At 38.6% G+C, this 22,555-nt stretch overlaps 1 protein-coding gene across 3 annotated transcripts in view; it reads left to right on the top strand.

Moving 5' to 3' along the window:
* LOC131129359 (contactin-associated protein-like 5) overlaps positions 1–15,925 on the top strand; it is a 60,883-nt gene extending 44,958 nt beyond the window's left edge. For all 3 annotated transcript variants that reach the window (XM_058072831.1, XM_058072833.1, XM_058072832.1), the window contains 10 exons: positions 617–741; positions 1,101–1,271; positions 4,396–4,614; positions 5,234–5,473; positions 7,075–7,299; positions 8,641–8,774; positions 9,451–9,538; positions 12,742–12,957; positions 14,353–14,424; positions 15,345–15,925. In XM_058072831.1, the coding sequence (XP_057928814.1) occupies positions 617–741; positions 1,101–1,271; positions 4,396–4,614; positions 5,234–5,473; positions 7,075–7,299; positions 8,641–8,774; positions 9,451–9,538; positions 12,742–12,957; positions 14,353–14,424; positions 15,345–15,538 (1,684 nt within the window). In that variant the 3' untranslated portion in view covers positions 15,539–15,925. The remainder of the gene's footprint in view (positions 1–616; positions 742–1,100; positions 1,272–4,395; positions 4,615–5,233; positions 5,474–7,074; positions 7,300–8,640; positions 8,775–9,450; positions 9,539–12,741; positions 12,958–14,352; positions 14,425–15,344) is intronic.
* Positions 15,926–22,555: the final 6,630 nt, after the last annotated feature.

Here is a 22,555-nt window from a genome sequence, read left to right on the forward strand (position 1 = left end):
TGTGTATATATAAACATATTTGCACCAGAGAAAAAAGGATAAAAAGTATATTAAAATAAAATGTAAAAGGTGCACAACATAATCTAAAGCAATATGTATCGGAACACAAACAATTACAAGGGCTGCATGGGGATTGAGTGGTTAGCGTGCAGACCTCACAGCTAGGAGACCCAAGTTCAATCCCACTCTCGGTCATCTCTGTGATATTATTGTTTCATTCATTAATTTTCTACCGCTTATCCTCACAAGGGTCGCGGGGGGTGCTGGAGCCTATCCCAGCTGTCTTCAGGTGAGAGGCGGGCTACACTCTGGACTGGTGGCCAGCCAATCACAGGGCACATATAGACAAACAACCATTCACACTCACATTCATACCTATGGACAATTTGGAGTCGCCAATTAACCTAGCATGTTTTTGGTATGTGGGGGGAAACCGGAGTACCCGGAGAAAACCCACACATGCACAGAGATGGCCGAGGGTGGAATTGAACCCTGGTCTCTTAGCTGTGAGGTCCGCGCACTAACCACTCATCCACCGTGCCGCTCCCGAATAAATTAATATGAATAATTCTTTTCTTATTGTGGCTATTCTTTTGCTTCTCTTTTCACCCCGCAGGACTAAGGAGTCAGGTCTCCTCACTCTTAAGGAGACTCTACCACTCCAGTCTCTTGTCCTCAGCGGCTCAGAGCCAGGTTCAGAGGCAGCCTACAAAGTGGGACCTTTACGTTGTCATGGAGACAGTAGGTTGTTTTTATTTACATAGTTTCAAGAATGTGTACTTGTACTTGTATCATTGTATACTAAACCATATGGTGGCCATCTTGCTTCACACAAGAAGATGGTCTTTTTTTGGGCAGACTATAGTTCAAACTGAACTTAGTTCCAAACAAAATGGCAGAGGAGATCACTACACAGAACACTAACCCCAACGACGTGGAATGCTAAACAACTTGAAGCACATAACATTAACGACTATTTACAAAGCAGTGCCGTGACGGTGCTAAGCGGTGTAGCTGACTTTAATGTGCTCGCACATGATTATATAATACCAAATAGTTCCTGTGATGAAATGTACTCATCGTGCCCTTTTGTATTTCAGAAAGTTTCTGGAACGCTGCACTGTTTGATAAAGAGACATCCTACCTTCACTTCCCCACCTTTCATGGAGAGCTGAATGCGGACATCTTCTTCCTCTTTAAAACATCATCCTCCTCTGGGGTCTTCCTGGAAAATCTGGGCATCAAAGATTTTATCCGTATTGAACTCAGCTGTAAGTGAGCTCTCTAATATTTGAATAGCTTGAATATTTCTTTTTATTGAATATATGCTCATTTGTTTTTATATTTATACACCATATACATTTTTTAAATATTTGAATATAAGAAATTTAACATATAACATTTGACTCTTTTAGGTTCAGATTTGAAAGGGAAAGTTTTTTTTTCTAGTTTTTACCGACGTGCCTTTGTCTTACTTGGCTTTGCACATTTAGCAGTTGGTTAAGTGGTTCAATATCAATATTACTGCTATTACTGCTGTTTACTTTATTCAGACCACACTACACTTTCCCCTGGGCCTTCATGTTCATCGATTGGTTTCAAATTCCCACAACATTATAGTTTCTTTCCATTGTCGGCATCATCTATGAGCGGGGGCGTGCTGTTTTCAAACAAAGGTCGCCACTCTGCTGACTAAATCTCTACATATGGATGCTTGCAGTCTGGTTGTTTCTCGATTGATGTGGATTGATTTGGTTAACCTTTTTTTTTTATGACAGGTCACATTGTTAGATGAATGCATTGTGCCGTTCTGGAGTGAAATACACATTGAAATGCAAACTTAAATTACCTGCAGGTTGCTTGAACCGGCAAGGAAGGGATATTGGCACAGCCTATTCACATAGTACATGTATAGCAGCATCTACAGCAAATGGGGTTGGCCAGATCGTGCTCAAGGATGCTTGCAGACTGGAGGAGCTTGACATCAAATCAACAATCTCCCAGTTTCCCTGACAGCCACTCTATCACAATAAGCTGTTTTGCTCCCACTGTCAGAATGCTAATATGTCAGCATATTCACACTGACAATTTCAAATCAAGTGCTGCTTTGGATGTTAAAAGTAATTCTTATCTTTAAAAATAATAATAATGACATTTTTAATGACTATAATAACACCCACGCATGCACGGGGAGAACATGCAAACTCCACACAGAGATGGAATTGAACTGAATTGAACTAGCTGTGAGGCCTGCGCGCTAACCAATCGACCACCGTGCAGCCGACTATAATAATAATTAATAATAAAGCTGCAAGCAGTGTGAATGGGCCCTCGTATCCCCATGCAACTCAGTATTGACGTCACATCCGGGGTACGCATTCCATTTCCTGTTTCCACTGGGTGGCACTGAGACAAATTCAGGAAGTGACCTATGTATCTCTTCAAGGTGTTCATTATATGTACCAATTATGATGAATAAATCAGCCTTTGGGAGTTCTCAATGTTTAAAGTTTAGTTGTGAATTATCTGATTGATCATAAAGTTTATTTCCATGCCCCGCCCACATCTTAGAAACTCCTTCAGGGTATAACCGAGCCCATCGGTCTAGGATCAGTGATTTTCATTTGGTCAAAGTGCCTTAGACTATTTTGTTGAAATACAATCCTACATCATACTAACATCTAATGTTTTTGAAAAAAGGCTAATGTTTTGGGGGTTTGTGTTCGGGACTCCTAAAATATAAATTTTTCCCCTGTGCCAAATTTTGGCACAATTAAAGCCCTCAAAAATGTGATTACATCGAGAGAATAATGAAAATAAACATACACCAAAGGCCCTTTGCAGGTGCCCGTGTATCTGTTATTTAGTTGTTGGAAAGGATTAAATACTAATACTATTTGTAAGTGAATCTTATATAAGTTGTCATTTATTTCTATGACTTTTTTAAAAAGGACATTTTACAATGTACATCCCCAAAGACATCCCCAAACTGAGTCCAACTTTTGAGGTTCATGATGGGTGTATCTACCGCCCAGCCAAGCATGCACAGCTGTACTGGAGAAGGTAATTGACATGATTGATGTCACATACCTATGTTGTCAGAATGGAAAGTGGCCTGCACTGGCACAGATTACCGCCTGGAGCTGCAGTCTGCTAGAATCCTCTTACAGCTGGTCCTGCCAACAGATGGGGAGAAGTCACTTCACACCCGCGATGATAGGATGCCAAATGTTTTTTTTCTGATTTGAAACAATGATTGAAAACAGATGACAGACTTCTAAAAAAAATAAAATAATATTTAAACACATTTGTTGGCCAGCCAAAATATTTTAATGAAGTACATACAAATTTGTGGATGCATTCTCTAAATATTATGGGTCTTATTGCAAAACTTGTGGTCTGCTATGTGGCGAGAACACATCCTTAGAGGGAGCGTTATGGTTATGCTGTGTTATGTACCTGTGTTCAGCCCATTCAGTATAAATTCATTTGGTGGTTGAGAATTGCCATATTTTATGAGTATAAATTGCTCCAGAGTATCTGTTGCATCAGTCGTAAAATGAACCATGGAAAGGAAAAAAAAAGTCATGTAGTACTAGACTATGTGACATTTATTTAGAAATTTATTTCACAAAATTGAAGATCAAGAAGGCTGCACGGTGGACTAAGTGGATAGCATGCAGGCCTCAGAGCTAGGAGACCCGAGTTCAATTCCACCCTCGGCCATCTCTGTGTGGAGTTTGCATGTTCTCTGGGTACTCCGGTTTCCTCCCACATTCCAAAAACATGCTAGGTTGATATGTGCCCTGTGATTGGCTGGCGACCAGTCCAGGGTGTACCCTGCCTCCCGCTCAAGGACAGCTGGGATAGGCTCCAGCACCCCCGCGACCTTCATGAGGATAAGTGGTAGAAAATGAATGAATGAATGAATGAATGAAGACCAAGAACAGATATTTAATCGGCATAGGCAAATTCATTATTCAACCACAAAATAGCCTACACAACAACATACCGCACAGGTGTTCGGTATGTTAACGTAACACTGGTTATTGGTAAGCTAGTTCACCAAGCTCCCGATCTCAATCCGCATCACTGAAAGAAATTTGTGACTTAGAGTCTGGAAAATATAGTAAATGTAATTTAGAGTCTCCAAAATGCCTGGTTTGGGGATGTGGGAGTACCTGGAGAAAACATACACAAGAATGGACAGAACGTGCAATAAAATGGTTGATGAAATGTGAGAGGTGTACTCACAAATGTACACTATTGTGTTCAATCTAACCCTTGAGCTCAAACTATAGTTTGTTAGTTTGTTGTTATAGTTAGTCACACCATGTCTGTTAGTAATATGATCATCTTTATTTTTCCACCCAATCTGACCACATAACTCTGCAGCCCCATCTGAAGTCCTCTTCTCTTTTGATGTGGGCAATGGACCACTGGAGGTCAGAGTGAAAACAAGTGTCCCTCTCAATAACAACCGCTGGCACAGTGTCCGAGCAGAACGTAACGTAAAGGAGGCATCGCTCCATGTTGATGACTTCCCTGCAGCCACGCAGGAGGCGCCGTCTGATGGCCAAATTCATTTGCAGCTAAACAGCCAGCTGTTCATAGGTGAGATGCATGTGGCGATTTGTTACCTCTGCCAAGGAGATTATCCTTTCAGTGCTTTATTTGTCATGTCTGTCTTGACCAGATGAGTCAAAACCTGAATGCGGATTAAAATTTGGCACCATTGGCTTTCTAACTCAGCTTCTCAGCTTCTCAGCTTCCTTTTGAAAGAAATATAACGGTTAAGACTCCATGCCTGAACCTGACAGTTGGTTATTACAGGCCCTTGTTTTGCAACAACTATGAACATGATGAGCTTTCCACTTTACTGATTGCCATTGTAGTTGGTTATTATATTCATTGTGTGTTTTGCATGCTTGATGGGCAGGCATAGTGCTAATTAAGGTGTATTTAACAGATATTCACCCTTTTATACTATTGAGATTAATTAATATTGGTTGTTTTGTTGCAATAATGCTGGCTTGTTAAATGTGAGGTTGTACAATTGTTTGTTAATGAGAGAAAAGGCTCGCTCTGTGAAAAGTATGTATTATGGGAAATCTTAACAGTAAGAATTATAACACATAATCTGTACTTCTGATAAGACCGACAGCTTCAAAGAAATAATTAAAGGAATAGATACAAGAGTTATCCCTTTTTTCCTTTATTTCCTTTTTTTTAGGAGGCACAGCATCCCGACAAAAGGGCTTTCTGGGTTGTATCCGCTCTCTGCAGCTAAATGGCGTCACTCTCGACCTGGAGGAGAGGGCAAGGATCACTCCTGGGGTCCAACCTGGATGCCCAGGCCACTGCAGCAGTTATGAGTTTCTTTGTCAAAACCAGGGTCGTTGTGTGGAGAGACGCAGTGGTTTCTCCTGTGACTGTAGTCAGTCATCCTACACTGGAGCTTTCTGCCATGAAGGTACGGATATTCAGATGTGCACCTGACAATTCCTGCTGGCTCATCATATTAGTTAATGTTTAAGCAAGAATTTATCGTAGCTCTAGAACAGGGGTGGGTAAATGTTTTGACTCGCAGTCAGTCCACCTAGAATTATTGTATCTGTAAAAGTGTCATTCAATCTGCTATATGTGTCCATTTTTTCAGGAGCACGTTGTAAACAGCAGACCACATTAAAAATAACGAAATTGATAAAACAGCCACGTAAACCATCAAAAGGTTGGCTCAAGCCATGATGGTAGGTTGTATGTTAAGTTAAGTTTTAATTAAATACTTTGGAAAGAACAGACGGGCCGTATTCAAACACTTGGCGGGCCAAATGTGGCCCCCGGGCCGTAGTTTGCCCACCCCTGCTCTAAAGTATCCCTTATCAGACAGCACATATAGACATGTTTACATTTGGAGATACGTTTACAACTGTAATTGTCACATGTTTGTCTTTGTGATGTTTTCATGTTGATTTTTTTCTCAGCCGTGTACCTGGAAAAAAATTCCAGAAACCGTCATATATGTTCATTTTTGTCTGACAAAAAAATAAGGTTAAAGCAGCACCAAACACTATTATTAAAGGTCCCCCAATGCGTCAATAAGAGGAGATATGATTTGGCTGAAGAGGATCCTTAAGTCAGCAGATATTCGACTGACCCTGCCGTTCTTTGCTGTTCACTTCCAACACCCCATAATGAACACTCTGTTGAGAAGGTTAAGCAGAAGGATTACATTAATGTACACTTGTGCATACATTGCCTTTTTAACAATGGTTGAAAGTCAATGTAATGTCAAAAAGAAGGCTTGTAGAAGCGCTCCATTGGTTGTGTATTATAAACTCATAAAATTAGTATTTTTATTTAATGAGTAATGTTACAAATGTCATGTTTAATAACTAAATAATGACTTTCTCTCTGTTGAGTTATTTATGAGGTGTGTCCGAAAAGATCCAGGACTATAGTTTTTTCCTTCAAAGTAATTCCCCTGGAATCTAAGGCACATCCTCTACCAAGAATTCCACCGGGATCCGCTGCAGCACTATTGTCACCGCCATCTTGATGTGGTCCACATCTTCAAAATGGGTTCCCTTGAGCTTGAGAAAGACGAACAACATCACAGTAGAGAGTCAGGAGGTTGATTCAGTACGGCGATGTTCTTCTCAGACAGGAAGTGCCGGATACTCAGGGCATTGTAAGCAGGCGTGTTGTCATGGTGAGGCAGCCAATAGTTGTCCAGTCGTGGACTGGATGAAGCGAACAGTGCAGGATCTATTTGTAGATGTGTTGGTTGATCGTGTGGCCCTGTCGCAAGAACCCGCACTGGACTATGCCCCTCACATCAATCATGTCCTGGAACTTTTCTGACACACGTTGAGCATCAATTAAGTTGACAATAAAGCATGAGACATCATTTGTTACTGTAACATAATGTGTTTAAGTACCTTTGCTGTCAGCAATCTCCCTGAAAAACAATTAAAGCAATTCATTCATTTGATTATAGAATCCTTGAACCGTAGCTACAACTGTCTAACAACCTAATATATGGGAGACTGAGCTTCTACTTATCTATTTCAGAGATTTCAGCCACCTTTAAGTCAACAACATCCATAAGATATACCCTCAAGGAGCCCTATGAGCTGAGCCCAAACAATAGCACCTTGGCTTCATCTATCATCTCCGATATGACGTTAAGAGGAGAAAATGTCACCCTAAAATTCAGGACCACACAGACTCCTGCTCTGCTGCTCTATGTCGACTCATTATACAGAGAATACTTCGCCCTGCTCATCAACAAACACGGTAAGGGTGCAGTATAAGGGTACAAAATACACTTCTTAATCAAATCATTGGGTGTGGGAAAGGGCAAGACTCATTTGTTCTCACCGAATTTAATGTTGTCATCTTACAAACAATGCTATTTTGAACTTTGGAGTTTGGAGAAAGTATCTGTCTCCTTGTTTCAGCATGATCGTCCCCCAGTGCAAAATGGACAAGGCTGACATCAGGATTATTAAATACTTTTATAAAGAAACTTGAGCAGAGATCATCCAACATCAGTGATCTCTTCTCTCATGAATATTCTTTTATATGAATGGACAAAAGTCCATAAAGATGCACTCCAAACTCCTTGAATAAAAGCTTTGTGCTCCGTGTTCAGTTCTATAAGTGTAATATGTCCCCAAAGCCACATCCTGAACTGAGCTATTGCCTGAGCTATTGCCTCCCTATTTTCTTTCTGTAACCCTTCATAGACTGGACTAACACTTAGGAAGGAGCCTAAATTGCCCCTGGTAACAGACTTACCTTAAACACATATACTGTGCAAGTGATCTTAGATAATAACCTTTGTGTTTGTGGAAAAAAAAGAAAACAGATGAGTATCTTCAGGTGTTCATATCATTCAATGTTCACATCACATTTTCTCATTCCATAATTGTAACGCTCTCACATCAAGAGGAGCCAATTGAGGTAGCTCGGGCATCTAGTCCAGATGCCCAGCCGGTGAAAGGCCCCGAGGCAGACCTAGGACACGCTGGAGCGATTATGTCTCACAGCTGGCCTGGGAACGCCTTGGTGTCCTCCCGGTGGACCTAGAGGAGGTGGCCGTGGACCAGGAAGTCTGTGACCCGGATAAGCGGAGGAAAATGGAATGATATTATGATTATATTATTTTCTTACTATTACTCTCTTATGACATCTTACTATATTCATTCATTCACTTTTTACCGCTTTGGGCGAGAGGCGGGGTATACCCTGGACTGGTGGCCAGCCAATCACAGGGCACATATAGACAAACAACCATTCACACTCACATTCATACCTATGGACAATTTGGAGTCGCCAATTAACCTAGCATGTTTTTGGAATGTGGGAGGAAAACCCACGCATGCACGGGGAGAACATGCAAACTCCACACAGAGATGGCCGAGGGTGGAATTGAACCCTCATCTCCTAGCTGTGAGGTCTAACCACTTGACCGCCGTGCCGCCCCATCTTACTATATTTTATACTACATTTTTACATAAGGCTTCAAAAGTAAAATAGTCCCATTGTTTTGCATGTATACTAGATCCAGTTTCTTCTGTGGGAATTTTGTATTGTTGACTAAGATCCTTCTACGTTACATGATTGTTGTATTAGGTGAACTGGAGTTGAGGTACAAGTTGCACAGCAGCAGAGATGCAGAAGTGTTTGGAAGCAGTGTCGTGAACTTGGCTGACGGACGCCTGCACACGGTGACCATTAAGAGGCGAGCAGAATATGTCTCTTTTCAGGTACTAGTGCCCGCTTTGGTTCCTAGAAACATTTGAAACAACAACCCGTTTATGTCGATATTAAGTCTTTTTCTTTCGAACCAGGGGATTTTTAGGAAAATACAGTATGTCAAAGTTCTTTAATGACGTATCATCAAAAATGTCATCCAATACTTCTCTACAAGAGAGGAGAAATATGATCTCAAGGAAGAACTAAATTTGAAGCACTTATATGCTAGGACTACGTTATGTGGAATCAAACTATGGAATGGATTGAGTAAGACCCTCAAACAATGCACAACAATGAGCCAATTCAAGAAACAATACAAACAGTTGATGTTTGCTAAATACAAGGATGAAGAGTCTTGAACCAGTCATGATGTGCTATATATATCACTATATTGACACTTACTATGATACCCATTGTGGCATTAGATGGTCATATCACCTCGTACTTCGGTACAGGACAAAAAATGTAAAAATAAAAAAATAAAAACTTAAACTATATTATGAAAGCAGGAAGTGAACAAATGTAACAGTTACTGATTGTAAAAGTACCAGATGGAGGGGTAGGATTTAATAAGCTTTGCTTCTTCCTACTACTTTTGGACATGTGGAACTGTGAACTGATTATGTGATGCATTCAATTGTAATCTGATGCATGTTCAAATGAAATAAAACCATTACCATCTTCCAGATTGACAGGAATGCCAGAGAGAGCTTCATCTTGATAACGGATGAAGAATTCAACAGCGTCAAATGGATTCATTTGGGAAGAGTACTTGGTGAGGTGCATTTTTTTAGTTTTCATTCAACCAACAAGTCTTACATGTTTTGCATGTTGTTTTTTATGTGGTTTGCTACTTGTTATTGTCAGTGGTGGTTCAAGCTTCAATGGTGCTGTGTTCGAGACCCACTTTGTGCTAATATTCTACACGGATCAACAATATGCCAACACTGATTGACAAGGCACAAATACACTTTCCCGGCGAAGGCGCCATGTGTCCCTTCATCAGTGCTGCCCTGTGCGCTGGTACATAATGCACATGCCAGAAACTGTCACTGGCTTTTGTATTCACAGCTGTGGCGCTTTTGACATTCAAAATGCCCACACAGAGAGCACTTTGCTTTGAAAGTGACATAAGAAATTAAAGAAATCACTGTGGCCACCCCCTTTTCATAATGCCTTTATATACATTAAAAGCATTTTCATGACACTAGGGTGACAGACATGAAAATGGTAATGGTAGCATTTATGTTTTGTTTTTTTTTCACTAATGTAGAAGTTGAAACATTATACTTAACTGTATGTATGTGACCTTTTGTCTGTTATCTCAGTGTTGAGCTTCGGTGTCTTTATCCTTCATGTCTGCCTACCAGGGGGCGTCAATCTGCCATTGCCATAATAACCTTAGAAAAGGTCCTTCACTTTGTATGGTAATGAGGAATGATTGAAAAGAGCAAATTACTTTGAAGATTGGAGTCAGCACCCTGCTTTTCAACATAACGACCTATAAGCCTTTGCTGATGTAGGGGGTCGAACTGAATCACAATGCCAGGTGGCACCGTTCAGCATCAGTCAGATTTCTGAGAGTGTGTTATGGGAAATAAACATATGTTGAGATATACTCTTCAGCGATTTGTTTTTTTATTATACAATCTGAGGGGGAAAATGAATTGTCCTTTCCAATTGATTATAATTTATTAGAACAAAGACTTGTTCGTGTTCCTGGGGAAGAGAGGAAGCAGGCTGGTCCAACACAGCAGTCGGCGACTGGACTGTAACATATACAGTAGCTGGAAGGTCTTGCATTGTGCAAAGGACAGTCTGGCAGACGCTGAGTAAATTGCTGGTCTATTTATGCATGGCAGGCAGAGGATAATTGTGTATGTGGAGGTGTTTGAGCCCGATTAGGCTGGAGTGGCAAACTGCTGAAGTCAAGTACACTGGCACTGGTAAGTGCTTTAAAATAATCAAAACTGATTTAATTCAAATTGCTTGATTTGATTCGAGCTCTTGATTATAGTCCAGTTACAGAGATACCGCCCCTTTGTCTATGTTCCATACATCTTCGCTCCTGGGGATGCATTTTTAAAAAAATGTTAGGTTCTCAGTAGTATGTCGGCAACTTCTAGGTTGCAGTCAGAGCATCAAGGACTGAAGAGTGAGGTACTGTAAGTGAGGAGTGCAATTATAATTACAAGTCGATTACAATTTTCTGGCCCATCACCGATCACTGAGCTTTAAAAGAGCCTGACCGCTGATATTGATTTTGGCCGATACAGATTTATAATTTTTATAACTGTGGTATAAGATTGCTAGCTCCAAATGCTGCATATTCTGGGTTCCGAAAGAGGTGGTTTTGCAGAGGTAGATAAGATCAGTGGATGAGATTGGTTTTATATGTCAGGATCGGCCAATCTCTGATACCTCATGCTTACTTGATGTGATCTTTATTTTTTCATCTACATATGTGAGACTGGATTTTTGATAATGTTTTTCAAGACTTGACTGTTTTTGTAAGAACAAACCACAGCATGGTATCATGTGCATTTCACATCCAGTATTTGCCAGAAATTCCTACTGCTCTTTTACATAGCTGTAGGCTCTTGACAGCTTCCCTGAACATTTTTTTTTTTACTGGCATTTCAACAATTTTCCACACCAGTCTCTTTGTGGGGCACCAGCAAAATTACTTATTTAACTGCTCTCCCTTTTCTCATTTGGTCTGTTTATTTAATTAGCACATATTTATTCCTATAAAAAATCATTACTTTAATAGGTTGGTAAACATTTAGTTGTTGGCGGTGTTTTAGGAAAACAACCAGCATGTGCTATTTTGGGATTTTTTTTTTTTTACCCAGGTCATTTTACCATTTTTTTCATTTTTTTACCCAGCCTTCCATTTATGTGTCGAAAGATTCAAACGGTCATATAAATGTCGGATTGGTAAATAGACATTTCATATACTGTCACTTCCGTCAGTGCTAAGTAGGAACAGGAATTGGGAATTGACACACGGGTTTTATTTACTTAATCATAAATAACTGGAAATGCACCTAACACTTAACTGAACTGAAAATATATCTCATACATTTGATAAAAGTTGAAAAAGTTATATCACTGCTAATGTGTTGGAGTTCCAAAAATGCTGTTATGAAGCTACAGAGCATATAATTTGCAAAAACATTTCATTTTATTTAAAAAAAAAAAACTTCATTGCAATGACTATACAGACAGCATTTGCATTAATTGCATTATTATTATTATTATTGCATTATTATCAAAGGGACCCCCCCACACACACACACACATACTCCCCAACAAAGTCAAAAATCTGTGAGGTACGGTGGAAGGGGGTTCTGCTGGTGTTTTTCAGTGCCCTAGAGCCTCAGAGTGCTCTGGGGGATGGTGCTTGAAATACTAGAAACGTGTAATTAATAATAATAATAATAATAATAATAATAATAATAATAATAATAATAATAATAATAATAATAATAATAATAATAATAATAATAATAATAATAATAATAATAATTCATTTACAGACTGAACTTGAAACTGAAAACAGGAAAATCCAACAAATTGTAGAGCATTCAAGAGTATTCAAGAGTCAAATTCTATGTTGAGTACTATAAATGTGTACATGTTGGCAGGTCTGCACTAACATTGTAAGTGCTGGTCTATGCCGACAGGATGTACTATGTCGATATTGCCCAAGTGTTGCCGAGCCGACCAGAGGCTGTGCTGCTCTGGCAAAACTGCACACATGTTTTTTTTTTTTAAGGTTTAAATACGGAAAATAAACACAGGAGGGCAAAATACAGTAGTTTCCTGTTGAAAAGAGGAGGATTGACAGGTCTGGCTTTGATTGACCCGTCTTCAGCAACATGATACGTAAAAAACGAAATATGTAACTGAGTGTCAGTATAGATAAATCTCCTATCTCCCTGTGTGTGTTTATCTGTGCGTCCGTGTCTTTAGAGGCTGACGTGGCTGACATAGAGCTGGCAAGGCTGGCCTCCCTTGGCTTCACCGGTTGTCTGTCAGCAGTTGACTTTAACTCCATCAGTCCTCTAAAAGCAGCTCTTCTCCACCCTGACAGCCGTGTAACTGTCACTGGTCCACTGACACAGTCCAGCTGTGGGTCTGCTTTCTCTGCTAATCCACAATCATCAGAAACAACACATTCTTTATCAGGTACAGTTAATGTATTGCACACTCATAATATATTTTATGTTGATGTGGAAATGTACCTAGTATGTCGCATATCTGAGTTTCCTATTATTTTGGGTGTGACAGTACTGTGAAGCTTTACAATCATATCAATCAACACAATGGACATGTTAGGGGGGATAAATACCACAAAACAATACATATAATAGCCATAATATGACACCACTGGGTGCTCATTTTTGATCTTTACAATTGCACAGATCGTGTGGAAAAGCTACTACAAAGTTTCCCATAAACCATCCGCATTTTGCAATTTGCAATGGGTTGCAATTTTTCTCATCTTTATAGATACAAGGAAGCATCAGGGTCTTCTTTACTAGTGCAATTTGCTTTCTCAGCTCTGTTTTTTATTGAGTTGATGTATTGATTGCAGCACAAAGTGATTGTTTGACCATCGTCTTTTTTTCCATGGAGCCTGCCTTACACTTTGGGTGTGACCTACTAAGATGCCAAACAGTGAGAGCTTCATTGCTGATCTGTTCTTATTTCTTTATTGCATTTAATTTTATAATTTCTAAAATGTTTTTTTTCTGGAGGCAGGGATAACATTACAGATATCTTTGTTAGCTTTGTTATCTTGGAAAAAGCCATTCCGAAGACAGCCACTTCAGAAGCGGAAAATTCTTTGATGCGTGATTAACATGCATTCCTCCTGTTTGACCCTCGGCCCCCACCGTAGTTTGATTGAAGCACAATAACTCTGTTGACACAAGCTGGAAGAAATATTTATGGAAAAATTGAGAAATGGTATTTTTCTGAATGTTCCTAAATAGGCTTTTCACTAACAAATATTTAGAATTTAAAACCAGTATCATCAACAAACAAATCTTATTTCTCGCTGACACAAATAAACAAAAACATGTTAGTGTGGGAGGTCTCACTTGCTCACATTTTGTATTTGCTGAACGTTTGTGGGCCAGTTTAAGCGCTAATATGCTAATAATAAAGAAAAATAGTAATAAAAAAATATGCTTGCTCACTGTATTTTTAAAAATAATGGCCCAAAGTTCCCAAATGTATATCTCTTTACATAAAGTTTTATGCAATTATCATTGTAGGTGCACATCGAATCGTTTATTTCCCCTACTTATTACAGATAAAAACTTATTTACATCTGCAATTAAATGTGATTAATTGTGGGCAAAAAAATGTGATTAATCACGATCAAATCGATTGCCAGCCCTAATATTTTTGCACACTGGAAAATAAATGTAAGATCTTTTTTAAGACAATGAACGATCTTGCACTTTGAGTTTCTCACTGCAGAATACATAGTCACATCATTGTTTACAGTAAACCATATTTTATTTCAGTATTTAACTTCTTCCTGCTTTATCTTCCTGTTTAAACTGTCTCCAGACCCACCTGCCTCACTGGATCCAGGCCAACCTTTAGTCAATACCATGAGGAGTGACTCTGCCCTAATTGGAGGTATTCAACCAGGACACAAAGATCACAACTTTCAACAATTGAGATGAGATATACAGTACAGCCTGGCATTTTTTCACAAATCCCATCGGGAGGTCAGCTTTACTATTAATCACATGATTGGGGCAGGACAGGATAAAAAGTAAATGGCAGCAAATTGGAGTGGGAGTTTTTCTGGCGTATTAACTCAACACCTCTCGAGTCTTCGTGTCACAGAACGCCTCAAGCCACTCCTGAGCGGTAACACAAAGTAAATTTAACATGAAATGTTCATAATTAATTGCAGATTTTATAGGAAGTCATTGACATTGAATACATTTAAACCACATCTTTCATTGCTCTCAACTCGAGATGAATGATCACCCCCCCCCCCCCCCCCCACACTCACACACGTTATTTGTATTTCGTTGGATTTGTTCTGTCCGCCAAAACGGTTTGTTTTAATTTATTACTGCTATGGCCCGCCTCTGGACACGCCCACTCCACTGTGATTGGTCACACACCCAATGTGCTTCCTAACTACGAATGAACCCCGCTTTCTAATGTAGTGGGTATAGGAGCTTAGGGAAGAGTTGGGGAAGCAGAGCTTGGGGCAGGCCAGAGCGCTTATCTGCTTACAGACACGCCCATATAAGGAAGTCAGTCCCTCTGTGACATCACAAAGGGGCAGTTTTACCACACTTTTTTTTTTAAACCATCACAAACTTCATTCAGGGCTCACTTCCAAACCTCATTATGTGAAACTTCGGCATCGTTTAACACGACATTCTAACTACATTTATTGGTCAGAAAAGTGGAAAAAAGTATAATAGGTCCCTTTTAAGAACTTTAATAGGTGAGATTTGACATCTCTTGATAATAATCTGGCTGGAGGATGCTTGGAGGCTACTAATTGTATATTTACTTCATGCTTGTGTTTTTAGGGGTCATAGCACTGGTGGTTTTCGTCGCTATATCTGTGTTGGCCGCCATCACCAGAATCACCTGCAGCAGACGTGAGACGTATCGAAACCCAGACATAAAAGCAGCACAGCCCGACGTCACTGATGTCCACTTAAGTCATGAGCCTAACGACCAGAGTGCAGGTAATGCTAACCAAAAGGAGTTTTTCATATGACAAAATCATTGACCTGACAGGACCAAGTGGCCCAGTACTGTACCAGTCAATACAAGTCAGTAAGACATTCTTTGTTCCTGTTGTTTTGTAAATATTGTATGCTTTGCACAAACTGGAAAAAAGTCTCAAGAAATCAATTGAAATGGATTTCAAGTTGTCAGTGTGGATCTTTGTAAAATACCAATGAAGTAATTGTGTGCAGTCTTTACAATACGCTTGTCAACACATTCATTAAATGCTTCTCATTAACATCTCTAAATTTCATTTGCTGAGTATGGAGTATGGATTATTAGACAGCAAGTGTTATTGTTTAAACACAAGAGGGAAAACGGTCAATTAAATGCCTGATTGATTTGTATCTTCATGATGCGTTCCTCGTCTGATATGTTATTTATCTACATGTTGTTTGGTTGTCTTTTTTTTGTATTGTATTGTTTTAGTTTTTTACATGACAAGTATGCATTATTTCAGTTATGTTCTTAATAAATTTGTTTGGAAAATGTAAACAGTCCCTTTTATGAAGAAGTCTGCTCTGTTTCTCTTATGATGTTTTAAGTGAAGATATATGAAGTTATGCAGTAAACCTGCACATTTTGTAGTGGCCTTTTATTGTGGCCAGTATAAGGTATACTTGTGCAATAGCTGTCAATCTAATCAGCATCTTAATACCCCACACCTGTCAGAAGGATGCAATATCACTAACAGATTTCAATAGATTTGTAAACAATATTTGGGAAAAGTCGGCCTTTTGTGTACATAAAAAAAGGTGTTTGTGTTCAGCTCATGAAAGATGGGTGCAAAAACAACCAAGTGTTGTGTTTGCAATTTTGTTGTATTTTTTTTTACAACACACTGAACAATTTTAATATTATTATAATAAATAAATAATATATAATATTATAATATATTATACATAATAATATTAATATTTTGAAAAATTTTGAAAATTCAAAATTTGCATTTTGAACATAATATTAAGTGGATAATTAATATATTGTATATAAATAATTAATATATTAATTAATATATTTATATTATTTATGTATATTATTATTAATATGTATTAATATTTAGAAGAATTTACAACACACTGAACAATTAATATTTTGAAAAATATTTTGGACATTATACTTTGACCTGTCATTAATTACATTATGTTGCAAGACAACATTAAAAAGAGGACATATATGACTTCATTGTATAGATAAACGTTAACTCGGATTGTTGAAACTCCTGGGCAAGGAAAGGAGCCTGCCCATGGCGCCAAATTTTGTAGAATATTAAAAATCTGCTTTCATGGAGGACAGGCAGTTGGTGCATATGCACGTAATACAGGTACATTATGCAAATGACTTCAGGTTTCGGCTCTATGTGTGTGAGGACAGCTTTGAAAAACACTGTTTGCTTTCAGCATGAGAGTCAATTTGGAAAGCGTGAGTGCCATCATCTACCTCCAACACTCCCATAAACAAGAACCAATGTTTCATATTTGTTATCATTTGCAGTACATCAGTCCACACTTAGTTGTTACAGTCCTAGAAGTCTCAGGTCTCTGTTGGTCTAGTATAAATAAATCTTGTCCCTGAATGTCCTGCACTTGACCCTCCTGACGAGCACAGGAACACAGTAGATCACTCGGTCTCGCTGCTTCACTGATTACATCTTCAGCATATTTATGCAGAAGAAGTTCCATAGATAAAAGCCTCATGTTTTATTGATATTCAGCGTGCACACAGTTGGAATTTATTCCTCAGACAGATCACTTCAGCTACCTCAAACTGAAGCTTTGACCTTAACTTGTCAGCCGTCAGGTTCTTATAATCAGTTGATGAAATACACATTTTGATGAAGTGGATGGATGAAATACAATTTTTTTTTGTGATATTATTTGTTGTGTCCTTGGATACACTACACCAGGGAGACTCAACTACATAATGAAAAGGGCCAAAGGACTGGACATGCCCTGTCTCATTATGCTCACTTGACATGAGTAATCATATTTTGAATGCATTTATTTTATATGACTTTAAAACATTGAACTCTCTGTTTTAAATAAAGTTGTTTTTGTATACAGTTGTCCCTCACCCCTTTGCAGCTGTAATTTCACAGCTTCACTCTATCACTGTTTGTCCAAATATATCAGTTAATTAATCATGCTGATTTGTGTTTAAATAGCATCTATATTTATTCGTTCATTCATTTTCTTCCGCTTATCCTCGAGAGGGCGACAGGCGGGGTACACCCTGGACTGGTTGCCAGCCAATCACAGGGCACATATAGACAAACAACCATTCACACTCACATTTATACCTATGGGCAATTTGGAGTCGCCAATTAGCTTAGCATGTTTTTGGAATGTGGGACGAAACCGGAGTCCCCGGAGAAAACCGGGGAGAACATGCAAACTCCACACAGAGATGACCGAAGGTGGAATCGAACTCGGGTCTCCCAGCTGTGTGGCCTGCGTGCTAACCACTTGTTCACTGTGCAGTCCATGTCTATTATCATATAAAATCATATAAAGCTAATTTTACATATTTTTGCCTAAATTAATAATTTTCAAGCACAAATAAATTACTAAATATACAGTCATCCCTTACTACAAATTTTGGCTGTTTTGTGGTTGAATATGGTCTATTATTATTAGTCCAAAAAAGATTGAAAGACAAGTCATTTGTAGTATGTCTACAGGGTTTTAATAAAGGTTAAAACTGTATTCAGAAAGTTAAACAGAAGCAGAAATTCACTTTTTGGGACCATTTAACCGCAATAAAGGAGGGCCGATTGTTTAAGGCATTCAGAAGAGTCATTCAGTATTCTACACTGGTCATGCTTTTATTTGATTTGATTAATTTTGGCATAGTTCCTTGTTGCTTTGGCCATGTTTTCAGAAATCAAGTTACTTGTTAGTTGCCCTTGTGCTGCCATTTTTGCTAACTTACTTTGAGTAATTATATTTCATAATGCCTACTTTTCTTGTAAGGAGTTGAGCCACCTAGTATATCCTTATTTGTTACTTTGTGCTTTTGTTTGGACTTTTAGCTCTCCGGTGACCTTCTGCCGCCAGCGTTTTCTGTTGTACTTCATTTTTCCTTTACTGTGAGCGTCTTTTGTTACCATTAAATACCTTTTTCTACCTTTGTCCCTGCTCTGGGGTCCTTCACACCTGGCACAATTTCAGCACATCAGTGACTGGTGTATGTAGATCATCCTGACTGGCAGGCTGCAGCTTTAAATGTGTCTGGAAATGTTCTCCATTTGTTTTAGTCTTGCCTCCTCTCATTTCACTGTCATGTTGACATCGAAGAAGGGCTTCAACAATGCGAGTCACACTGAGTCTGTACTTCTCATTTGTTTAGCCACAGAAGCATAATTGCAAAGGCAGACAGTCAGACACACACACACAAAAAGAAGATATAATGACTTTTTACTCCCATGCAGCATGTTTTGCAATTTTTTTTTTTCATTCAGTTTCCCAAAGTGGTCTTGACAGGTTCATTCATTTATTCCCTGACATATAATACATAGCGAGTAATGGACAACCAGTTTAGACGAGGGATATTGCCCCGAGATATGCTTCCACTGAGGCTTGTGACAGTGTAGGATCCTATTTAATTTGAGTACAGGAGAGCCGTGTGACTCATGTAGCAGTAGGCTGAAAGATACAGTAGATGGGAGCAAATATTATCTGTCCATTCCTAATTAAACAAAAAATTATAGAGACTTGATATTTAAGTATCAAAATTCACAGGACTAAATTCTGTGTTGTTACTGAAAACATTCATTCATTCATTTTCTACCGCTTATCCTCACGAGGGTCACAGTGCTGGGGTGCTGGAGCCTCTCCCAGCAGAGTACACCCTGGACTGGTTGCCAGCCAATCACAGGGCACATATAGACAAACAACCATTCACACTCACATTCATACCTATGGACAATTTGGAGTCGCCAATTAACCTAGCATGTTTTTGGAATGTGGGAGGAAACCGGAATACCCGGAGAAAACCCACACATGCACGGGGAGAATATGCAAATTCCACACAGATATGGGTGGAATTGAACTTGGGTCTCCTAGCTGTGAGGCCTGCTCGCTAACCGCTGATTAAAGCTAAATATACAAATACATGTAAATGCAATAAAGGACATAACAGTACGTATAAGATCATCTGAATGATATTGAAAAAAAGAACTAAGGTGGGTACCACAGCGACGGCGTCATTCAAGCCAGAACCGCCACTGGGTATCGGTTGACATCAGTATCCGTAATGAAGTCCTGGCCAATATCAGATATTGTTAAGAAAGCCAATATGAAGCATCTCTAGGTATAATGTACAAAGTATATCAGAGGTTTAAATGATATTGTGTGTGTCAGAAGTAATTAGAATCACACATCAATTTGCCACAGTTGTTAGTGGATGAACTCCCCTCATGTCAAAACACTTTGATGTAAAGATAAGAACAAAAGTGAAAGGTTTTCTAAGCTGTCACTATTCCCATAAATACCTGAGTTGATGATGAGACCATGTGACACAAAAAGAGTCCAAATGACAACCGCATGGTCCGTTATTAAGTTATGTCAGTGTGTATTCAGGCAAGAAAATACGCTTGTGACATAATATTGTACAGCCAGGAAGAGTGCAGAGGGTTTTTTTAAAAACCTTTTATAGGGTAGCTGGTGCAGGTGTGAAGCTTGTCATAGCGGATGCTCCTGCCTACACTCAGTTCCCCTGGTGGATGTAGCTGCTCCCAGAAGATAGTCCAAGTACTAAGAACAAACACATAAACATTAGCTTTAATCATTGGAACAGTCAGGCCTTAATGATTGCACGGAGAGCCCACAGCACAGAAATATTGTCCTCTTGTGTATATAAAAAGAGTTAAGATGGATCTGGGCAAACGCATGCCTGCCGCAGGTACCCAAAATAACACAAACTGTCGGTGCCAGTTAGAAAAAGGGAGGCATGTTTCTTTTTGACTGGCTTGGGGGTGAAATATACCTTTACAGATATAAAAAGCATACAAACCTGCCTGACCTTACGTGTTTGTTAAAGTATTGCTAGCTTTTTTTATTGGCCAGCAGCACATACTACAACTTTAATTTAACATGAAAATAAAAAAAAGAAAAAGGTGTAACTTTATGACAATAACATGACAATAAAATGTCAATATTATGGGAAAAATATTTATAATATAATATAATATAACATAACATAACATAACATAACATTATATTATATTAATAATATATTATATATATAATTAATATAATATAATACAATTATATTATATTATATTATATATTTTTTTAAATATTATGAAAACAAGACAAGGAATCAATTTATCCAAAATTATTACTATTTGTAGAAAATCGGAAAAGGCTATAATGTTTCCAGAATAAGTAAAAATTTTATGGGAATAAATTCCTAATTTACGGGGAAAAAATGTGAAATTTTTTTTAAAGCAGCAACAAAAAACATAAATAAAAAAACAAGTATTAGTTCTGACAAACAAAGCAAAATAAAATTGTAATATTAAAAAAATTAGGTTGGGGAAAAAGGTTATGGGTATAACTTAATAATTTGAAGAAAACATTTTAAAAAACACAAAGCTGTATATAAAACGTCTTAGCACAGCAACATGTGTTTGTTCGCAAGATAATCAATGTGGCCCTGGTAACCTTTCCTTTTTGGCCCTCAGTGGGACACCCCTGTGTTATTGTATTCCTTCAACTCCATGGGTGCTACAATTTTCAAAAGTAGAGCACAATCTTTACGAAGTTACGTTTTTTCTACTTGCTATTCATTGTCATACTCATTCAGAATTCATATTGAGTGTCACCTAAACGTCCCTGTCATGGTGCACACTGAAAGCTAATGCGATTACGATTGTGCTTTTCAAGCGACACAGTTATCAAAGGCCAACTGTCAGGCTAAAGCAAGCCACAAGCTTCCCACTGGGGCATAATAACACAATCAAAATGTTATGACTTTAAATTATGAAGGTCACATTAAAACCTAAATGATGCAGCAAATACTAATCATCACATTAATTCAGTTACAGTTGGGAAACCACAAAAGTTAAATCAAGGTAACTGAACAACCGTTGGCAAACAATACCCAAGCCCAAACACATCATAAGCTCCTGTAGGAATAATCTGTGCAAAATTCAAAAACAAAAATGTGTTATGATACATTGGCACTGTCAGTTCTGCTTTGTTGGCAAACAAAAAAAGCGGCAGATTTAAATTGTTTGAGTACCCTGCAACTGTCCTTGAATTTAAGGCAAAAAACCTCTGTCATCAAAAAGAAATACACAGGCTCATGTGTTTAGCTTTCACCTAGAAAATTTCATTCATTTTCTACCACTTATCCTCACGAGGGTCGTGGGGTTTGCTGTAGCCTATCCCAGCTGTCTTCGGGCAAGAAGCGGGGTACACCCTGTACTAGTCGCCAGCCAATCACAAGGCACATATACAATGTGACAAACAACCATTCACACTCACATTCATACCTATGGACAATTTGGAGTCGCCAATTAATCTAGCATGTTTTTGGAATGTGGGAGGAAACCGGAGTACCCGGAGAAAACCCATGCATGCACGGGGAGAACATGCAAACTCCACACAGAGATGGCCGAGGGTGGAATCGAACCATTTTTGCTTGTTTTACATCCTGGTTTTGAGGATTGCTTTTAATTTTATTTGACTTAAATGTGCCCATCATTCACAATCTCTATGTAAAACATAAGCTTTAAGGTATAATATAACGTAATTTCTCAGTGTTTTGTGTCATTATTGCCGCCCAGTGACCAGAATACTACATATCACATGTATGTTAATGTGTTTTCACTAATATTAGGCTATTCTGCTATGAAACTATGATAATTTACTACTTAATTTCTGAAAAAAACATCATATAGTAAGGGTGAGATAATTGAGTCACAATATTGCAAGGGATGACCTACAGCTGCGCCGATCTGCTTGTCGACTTGACCTGCAATATGAACGTTGACTAGAAG

The sequence above is a fragment of the Doryrhamphus excisus genome, chromosome 5, assembly GCF_030265055.1.
Source record: "Doryrhamphus excisus isolate RoL2022-K1 chromosome 5, RoL_Dexc_1.0, whole genome shotgun sequence".
Classification (NCBI taxonomy): domain Eukaryota; kingdom Metazoa; phylum Chordata; class Actinopteri; order Syngnathiformes; family Syngnathidae; genus Doryrhamphus; species Doryrhamphus excisus.